Genomic DNA, 9,277 nt, shown 5'->3' on the forward strand with positions numbered 1-9,277 from the left:
AGTCTACAAACCGCAGTTGGGCATCAGCCATGGGGCAAAATAATGTTTGTTTGGGTTATAAATCGCATCATCAGTACCACCATTGTCCGTTTAGGCAACTGACTACACCTTCCACACCATCATCTTTTCCAGCGACTTCATTCGAATAGAGGTAAGAGCTACTCGTCATAGTTATTGGGTTGTGTACATGTTCTTTGGAAGAGTATTTACTGTGGTTTTCCAAAGAAATAGAACTGTATTTGATACTCAACAGACTCTCCCTCCCCAATCCCTCTTTCTCTCCCTCTCTCTTGCTCATTCTCTCACCCTTTCTTACGTTTGTTCTCCGTAGACACCGTCAGGGCCTGTTGATAAAAAGTCATGTGACTTATGGGAATCTTTGGAACACAATGATCCAGTGTTATGGTATAAATGACAGGGTCAGCTTTTAAATGGAAATCTTTTAGATGTGGTGGGTTTCCAGTTCAGACTCATGGAAGCTGTCCCAGCTTCAATAGAATAAGTGTGCCCGCGGTTCTTAACTGTTTTTACAAGATGTTTTAGGACTGAGAGGGTAGGTGGGATTGAGCTGAACAGTGTTCTGGTCCTAATTGGACAGCGTACTTTGGCTCTAGTTGTAAATGTGTTTTTGAAGGATTTTACTGTATCTAGTGTCACATTTAATATCTGCGTTTTTGGTAGCTATGGTAGAGCAAACATTGATAAAAATTGTAGCAAACTGAAAGATAAATGTTTCTCTAGCAACAAAAGAAAAGTGTGTTTGCCTACCCTAGTTATTAATCCTGCAGGCCCATCCCGGTCTATTGTATAACCATGAATTACGGTGTAGCATGTGTCACTGATTTCCAGTGTACCGACCTATCATCTAGTAAAAAACATTCTTTCTACCCAAACTGTTTCTACCCAAACTCTTGCCTCCCAAGTCTACCCAAACTGTTGCCTCCTGAGTAATATTTCCCCTGTTGCTCATCAATCCAAAATAGTGTGAGTATAAATTTGTGTCCATGGTGAACATCTTGAACTCTTGGTAGTTGAGGTTCTAAGGGGAGGGGACAGAAGGAGGAGGACGTCTCTGAAGGTAACATTGATTTATACAGGACAACTTTGTGCAAATACTACACATCCCATGTGGGCTATACTGAACCACTATACGCACCGTTTTTGAATGTTTGAGATAGCTCTGGGCAGGGCGGATCTCCCTCCTGCCAGGAGCATTCTTCTCCACGTGGAACTAAACAAGACGTTTATACATTTAGTATGCTGCCTACCTATAAGTGGCAATGATACAAACTCATACACATTAAAAAAAAAATCTGATGGCTGCATCTTAGCATCTATTCCGCTGGGATTGTTTTTGACATGTAATATATTTAGTAGCCTTTAACCAAGGGACCTTTCGGATGGATTGCGCAGTGCGCAGAGATCCACGCAGCATTTACAGCGGGAAATTTGAAAAAGCTTTTCATTTAAAGTTGTAACTTTCGATTCGTTTCAGAGTCAGCCCACGAGTTGGGTATCCTACGCCGCGTTTGATATCAGCTGTGGCTAACGTCGTTGCAGAGCAGAATACAAGCGAGCCCTTTAGAACTGTTCAAAGTCGATTTTCCGCAGGCGTCCGACTCCAACCTGTCGAAGATAATCATTACCTCGTCCTTCCGCTTGTCAGTCGCATCCAATCAGTCCCCCCTCCGAGGCTGCTTGTTCCATCGATCAAATGTTTATGGGAAATAACATGGGTTTTTTGAATGATCTTGCATAATTATAAATGCTATTTTAACGGCACCGACAATCCAAAACCCAAGTGGAATCTAGATGTCTTGTTCAAAACGTGAACAGCTTTTACCTTTTCCCCACTTACAGAGTTTGTTATGTACGAGCATTTAAAATCCCATGTTATTTCCCATAGACATTTTACTGTTGGAACCAGGAGCATCGGAGGCGGGACTTATTCTTCAGAGGTTGTGGAGGTAGAGCAGGCAATCCAGAGAGGACAAAACGTTTCCCTTTGTAAGCATCAGGTTGTCTGGGTGAACGCAGGTTAGAGGAAAACGGCCATGATGCAGTCTCTTATTCTAGAGGCTTGCCTGCGTCTCTGAGTGAGGACCGTTCTATATCTGTTTGATTAGGATTGCAACTGTGACTAGGGATAACAGTTCGGAATATGCGTGTAATAGTGTTACAAAAGTTGTTGCAAGGCATGCCCAAATAGTCTACTATAGTTAAATATTGTTCAAAGCTTTTGGTAAACTAGACCAAAACAAGCCTAAGGAGGCTGCTGGGAATAAGAAATCATGTTGTAGGCCTATTGATAGGTGTTTCGATCCTACTGACTGGAGGAAATATGGGACTGTACGCCTGGGTAAAAGACTGAATCAAAGACCTTATCATAACAAAATGATGTTGCCATTTAAAATGATATTAATCGTTTTTTTAAATCATGATTTTACCTAGGACATTGGGAGTATCCCCGGAAAAAGGGGATAGTCCTCTCGACCCTGACCTTACCGCCAAACCTAATAGTTTCTGTGAAAAAAAAAAAAAGCAGAAGCTAGGTCTATGTTTTATTTTTTGTTTCTATAGTGGTTGGTTTCGAAACAAAAACATAACCTGATGTGGTGCATCCGAAAAAAGCAGAAGATAGTAGGCTAATGTCATGGCATTTTGTACGTTTCTGAGCAGGTGAAAAATGGGGATTACATCATTGGAAAAGTATTTTGGCCGAGATCCCAGACGTCACACATTTGGAGGCCGATACTGTCTCTATGACTATAAAAGTCAGACAAGGACTAATCTTGTTGATGGATGAATGTGGGTACAAATCCTTAACTGTAGCCTAAACGCAACATTTTATCTTCTATCCAGGAGTCTGCCCGTCTCGATCGTTTGAAATGTCTTCCAAGGCGGTCAGGTTATTGGTAATCTTCTCAGTGTATTTAATGGTCAATGGGAATAATCCAAAAAGTCAACGGACCCTCTTGCCAAACGGTATTTGTACATTTATTTATCTCAATCATTTGGTGTAAAAAAAGAACAACAATAAAAATAATACATCGTTTTAAACCGACTACATTACAATGAGCCAAAAAATAATTTGTGTTTCTTTCCACTAGTTTTAGTTTTGGAAGTAACTGGACAGCAGGCACAGTTTACTCTGCCTTGCTTGGATTCGACGGCAGAGATGACCAGGAAAGGCATTCTGGTTGAGAATATCGTTTGGATGGTGAACGGAGCAGACACGCGCATAAGGGGGAACACATTCCTTGTATCTCTGGAGGAGAGTTTTGGAGGGGGTAACTACACCTGTTACAGCGAGGAGAGAGCACTCCTCAACCACACTCTGGTGTTGCTTCAACAAGTGGGATCCAAAAGAGGTGCACTCTTTAAGATTATATAGGCCTAAGGTCTAACTGTAACGACAGCAATGTATCGTTTCACCTATGACAAATCTACTTATTGTCAGTCGCTTTGGATAATAGCGTCTGCTAAATGCCCTATGTAAATTTAATAGAAAGGTATTTTATCTCTTTCTTTACATTTTTCCTAAAATATGGGATTCTGTATCTGCACGTGGCCAAATGAAAATACTCATATTCTTAAATATTTCATATTCCATCTGTCCATAAGCAGATCTGAATTGCACCGCTCAGAATTACGACGGAGGCTTCCATTGCTATTGGAAATATCCCAAACAAAGCCGATGGACGGTACCTTTGGTTAAGGCTGAACGGTAAGCTGAAAAGAAAATGCAAATATGAGTTTGTTAATAATAGTCTGCCTGCTATTTGCTCATTTACGGTTCTGTTGATTTCATCCTAACCTCAAATCATGTTGTTGTTGTTGTTTTTGTTGTTATGGGATAAGGTCTCGCTACATCATCTGACCTGATACACACTTCTCATGCAAAATATGTAGTGTACATTTGGCTTAAAAAATAAGTTAAAGTCATGTGCTTTTCCAGTGTTCGTCCCAGTGTTGAGGACACCAGGTGCATTACGAATGCCAGTTGCAAGAGCTTCTTGCCAGTTGCAAGAGCCATCCACTGTGACCTGGACACTGGTGGAAATGGGATCACCTGCCGGGAAACCTGCCCTAAACCTGAGGAGACCCAGCTACTGCGCGTCTCGGTGTGCGTCTACAGCGAGAACTTCATTCTGGAGGATTACTCTGTGGACTTTTACATGAGAGACATAGGTGAGACACACACCTGCTGGAGGCATATTCTATCATTTTACCTGACAGATATAGGAAACTCACAGATACCTGCTCTCCTTTATGTATCTGTGCTTTCGTTGGTCGAAATTCTAAATAATGTTTCATTTTGTATTTGACAAAAATTACAATTCCTTCTTTGGTCAATGGCCTAATCCAGTATCACGCAAAAGGAAAAAAAAATACATATCAAAGTCACTTCCCCTTTCCCTGGTGTGCAGACACAGTGCACTATTGTGCAATACTTTCATTATTTATTTGGGTAATTTATTTCCCAGTGAAACCAGACATGGTGAAGATCGAGAAGGTGAATGCAACCATGGCCGAGTGGAGCTACCCAGAATCCTGGAGTTCCCCCCACTCGTACTTCCCCCTGGTCTCCCAGGTGGTTGTCGGAAAGAACTGCAAAAAATGTGGAAACTGCACGGGCCGAAACAATGGACAGGTACTCAACCTCATACGTTTACCCAGACTGCTTAGCTGCTACTGGAAATTTTCTGAAGATGAGGTCCACGGATAACTCTTTGGAATTTCGGCCGGAACTTTTTTTTATCTTGTCTCTTGTTTTTCATACCTCTTATTTGCTTACACTGATGTGATGCTCATTTCAACAACTTTTCCTTATAGGGTGCCATCAAGGTCGTTTGAACACCACAGTTCTGAATGATAATGGCTTGCACTTTGACTACTTTGACTTTCATGTCTGTGTTGTTCACTCATTGATTCTTCTGCCTTCTGTTCAGATGGTGACAAACCACGCTCCAGGAGTGTTTCAGTTTGAGATAAAGAAGACCAAAATCCTGTGTGTGCGCATCCGGGACCCCTTGTATGCCTCTCAGTGGAGTGACTGGAGCCGTCACAGGTCAGTTCCAATGCAAAGGCGTAAACGTTGGTCTTGAATTCAATCATTTGTCAAAGAATACTGGGAAGCACTTCTCTTTTATTGCAGAGTTGGGAAGAAGCTGAGGAAGAAGAAGAAGACTTAAACACCTGTAAGATATCTTTATATAGTGTTTGGTTCCGTCACTGCAATTATTATTGCTCTTAACTCCTTTAACAACCTTTTCAAACCTTTTCAGTCCGGGTTCAGGAATTTCCATTCAACTGAAACTGCAGTGTGAGAGTGGTAAATGAAGTCCTTCTTACTTTAGATACCAATGCAAGCTCGATGCTTGTGTTTCTCGACAGACTTTCTTTTGGTACATAGGGATGCCAAAACAATGCTGATGTCGGGAATGATCCGATTTCCCTTCCAATTCATTATTCTCTCTGTTCTAGTGCGTTGCGGTGACTGCGAATGGATGCTTGGACTCTAACCGGCCAGCACCCCATCAACGATTTAAAATGTTTTGCCTGTATTTATGTCAATTAGGGCACCCATTGCACTCCTGACCCTTCCTGTAATGTGGGATCCCCCACTCTGCATTCCTTCTCAAGATTTTTTCTTGCCCTCTTGGGGGCTAGGGTCAGGGAGATGTCATCAATATTTGGCCTGTTAAGCCCTTTGAGACTGTACCTTTGATTAAAGGCTATGCAAATAAAATGTAATTTAATTTAAATGTAGTCATTGAAAGTCATTTCATAATGTCCACTGTAAAACTTTGAAATATTGTCTATGATTATTAGAAATGTTTAAAGGTGCTGTGGGTAAGATTAAGGAGCTATTGTTTGAGTGTAATGAAAAAAAAAATTGTATAGCCATCCGTCAGCTATTAGTGATCGAAATGCGCTCTGAAATTATCCATTTTGGTTTGACTTGTGCCTACCTCCGTATAAGTCAATGTACATATTGGAAGTGGTGGTTCATTCATTTCAGCGATTCCACCTTGCATGTCAACCACATGGCCTTGAATTCTCTTCCCAATGGCGGAGAGAAGTAGCAATCACCCTAATTTTGGTTGTATAGTTTAAAAATATTGCTCTTGTCAGCCCTCTCTTTACAACTCTCTAATACCTACATTAGCTGTAATCATATTTCATATGCTTTAATGCTTTCAGTCCAAGATTTATTGATGATGAATTAATAATCATCAATTAATCAATACATAAAGATTTTCTTTTCCAAAAAAATCAATGTTTCAATAATTATATGATCATTGAGACAACAATCATTAACTAAATGTGACAATAGATGAAATGCAATCAATTTTAAGATGCATTTATATGTCCAATCACCAATTGCAAAGAATAGTGAGATAGACCCTTCCAGGTTGACGGACCAGGGATTTTACATATTAAACTGTCTTCTGACCAGCAAGAAAGAAAAAGAAGAGCTTCCCTTGAAACACATTGTGACATCATGTCTGTAAAAAAAATCCAAGGTGTAAAAAAAATTGTTGAGTTGTCTCCCTCTTTCCCCTGCCACTTCCCCTGTCATCCAAAAAGAGGATTTATGTGTTTTCCTCCCTGGTTATTTCCTCAAACATGACAAGTTTCTTTTTCAGTTTCAGTGATCTATGACCTTTGGCATTTACACCGGGTTAAGAACAGTTGATGCTATTTACTCTAAAACCATTAAGGCCCCATTTAAAAGTAACTTCACAGTCTGCTGTCGTACAGTTCTAGTTGATCCTCACCTTTACAATCCTCAGCTTTGTAATCAGTTTTTTTGACTTTTTTTGACTTTTTTGGTTCATTTCTCAGATCAGAATTGAAATTCTCAAAACTACCTGCTCAATCTTCACATCAGTGTGTCACTTGTGCACATGAAAAAAACATTGATCCTCACCTTTACAATCCTCAGCTTTGTAATCAGTTTTTTTGACTTTTTTGGACTTTTTTTGTTCATTTCTCAGATCAGAATTGAAATTCTCAAAACTACCTGCTCAATCTTCACATCAGTGTGTCACTTGTGCACATGAAAAAAACATTTTCATGTGCACATTTATTTTAACACGTTGCGAATGCTTTGGTACATCCATGCACATGATTATGTACAATTCTCTGCTCTTTCCTACATTATCAATTTCTTATGTCATGTTGATCAAAATGTATTGTAATGGTCTCTATGGAATAGTCTCACCCCCACAACATTTAGGTATTAGTTCATTGCATACGTCTTTACATGCAAAATGGTTGAACAAGTTGTCATAATATGTCAAGCATATTTCTATACATTTCTATACACTGGCATTAGACTCTTTTTTTTGTTCTTTTTTCTAAATCTGTCCTGAATTGGTCAATTGCTACCAGGTGAATCTTGACTTTCTCTAAAGAAGGGAAATGTGTGAAGTGTTACATCAACCAACGATCAACCATAGCTCAAAGGTGCATCTCCTGAACCATGAACTGGCAAGTATATATTTACTGGAGCACAACACAATGTTACAGTAAATTGTCTGAGAATTTGTGGCCCAACAGACAGGAACGTCAGGAGTTGTAGGATGACTGCACTGTAATTCCGACAGCAATGCATGTACAGTTTACCCGAAGGAGATTTTCCTATGTTCACATTTCTAGCAATGACATTGGCTGTCAACAAATTACAGTACAAACAGTCAAAGCGTAAATGTGAATCTTGCCCAGTCTCTTGCAATCAATCTCCCACATTCACTAAGGTGTAACTTACAATTTACAATAATGTCTTCAAAACTTTAGCCATAGTTTACATCAGAACATCCCTCCAGAGTACACTGTTATATTGACAACATGACTAAGCAATTTGACTGTCTTATCCATAGACAATGACACAAGGACTTGTCATTCTGATGGCACTGACATGCTCATTGAAACAGATATTTACTTTTGAGAGATAAACTAAGGATTTTGAGCAAGAGACTGGCTTTTGCAGGTAATCCATGGTTTTTTGCTATTTGAACGCATTGTTTTGAGAAATGCACTTACTGCTTTGCAATTTTCAATTCTGATCTGAGAAATGTACCAAAGCAACTGAGAAAAACTGTGATACAGGTTTATAATTTGAGGGATTTACTTGATTTCATGATCGTCATTAATATATGACCGTGGTGATCATATCAACGTACTCATGCCATTAGAGCAGTGTTTCTCAAACCACGGCTGGGGACACAGGTCCGGGCCACTGAACAGTGGGTGCTGGCCTGCACTCCAAAAGGAAATGGTTTTCTATACTATATCATTGAATGTTTCAACAAGCGCTCACTGATCATCAACAGAACATATTACATGTCACAGTAGTCACAGTCACTGATCAAATACTGACTACGGACAAGTGTCGTAAATTAGCTTTGGCTAGAAATACTATAATGCAAACATCGGAAGACTGTCTTACGCTTCTCTATTTTTCTGTATTCACCCTATTCAAATAAACATTAATGTCCATTTTGTCATTCATGTTTTGTACATATTCTGTTTTTTTTATGCAGGTCTTCGTCGAGGGTCATGCTCTGCTGGGGCGATCTCGTGTCTTGGCTCAAAACAAGTTGGAGAAAGGCTGCACTAGAGGGCAGTATCATACCGAGTGACGTTACGCTGTATCCATTAGCGCGCTTTCAGTTCCTCCGATGTCATAGACCGAGGTTATGGTTGGAAAAGACATCCCGTGTAAAATATTCACGACGAAGAATGAAAAAAATATCTAATATAAATAGGGTTGAAATAGTTTAGTTTGAATTGTATTTATTTAGTTTAAAGCATAGCCTATACAATGCTCTCATTTTTGGCTTTGTTTTATTTTTTGCCTAGGCTACTCTTTCCCAAAATATAAATATGTTATATAGAGCCTATAGGCACATAAACGCCAAGTCATCAAATTATAATTCTTCCAACGTGAATTCAGGATAATTGGAATTAAAAAAAGTCATGTTTAAATTCGCTCTTAGGCCTACACTGACGGTTATGCCAAGACAGCTTTTAATTCTATCATTTTTATGTACAGAGCATATTGTTAGACATAAGGCTCATTCTCATAAGCATATGCCAGTTTTTACGAGTCTTCAATTCAATCAGGCAATTATTATCATCAGGCCAACCTCTTGATTTACGAGAACATCTGGTGGTTATGGAGAGGACCGAGATTTCCCGCCTACAACTAGCCTTTTCCAGATCACAATTAATCCAAACTGTCTAATGGTGGTTCCACACACACATA

At 39.6% G+C, this 9,277-nt stretch overlaps 1 protein-coding gene across 1 annotated transcript; it reads left to right on the forward strand.

Annotated features, from left to right (window-relative positions):
- The first annotated feature begins 2,936 nt into the window (after positions 1-2,936).
- On the forward strand, positions 2,937-5,195 carry il12ba (interleukin 12Ba). The gene is made up of 7 exons (XM_056600130.1): positions 2,937-2,985; positions 3,111-3,371; positions 3,628-3,727; positions 3,959-4,191; positions 4,488-4,654; positions 4,953-5,071; positions 5,159-5,195. Exons 1-7 carry the CDS (start codon positions 2,937-2,939, stop codon positions 5,193-5,195), a joined length of 966 nt encoding a protein of 321 aa, XP_056456105.1.
- The last annotated feature ends 4,082 nt before the right edge of the window (positions 5,196-9,277 follow it).

Source organism: Gadus chalcogrammus, chromosome 10, assembly GCF_026213295.1.
Source record: "Gadus chalcogrammus isolate NIFS_2021 chromosome 10, NIFS_Gcha_1.0, whole genome shotgun sequence".
In the NCBI taxonomy this organism is placed as follows: Eukaryota; Metazoa; Chordata; class Actinopteri; order Gadiformes; family Gadidae; genus Gadus; species Gadus chalcogrammus.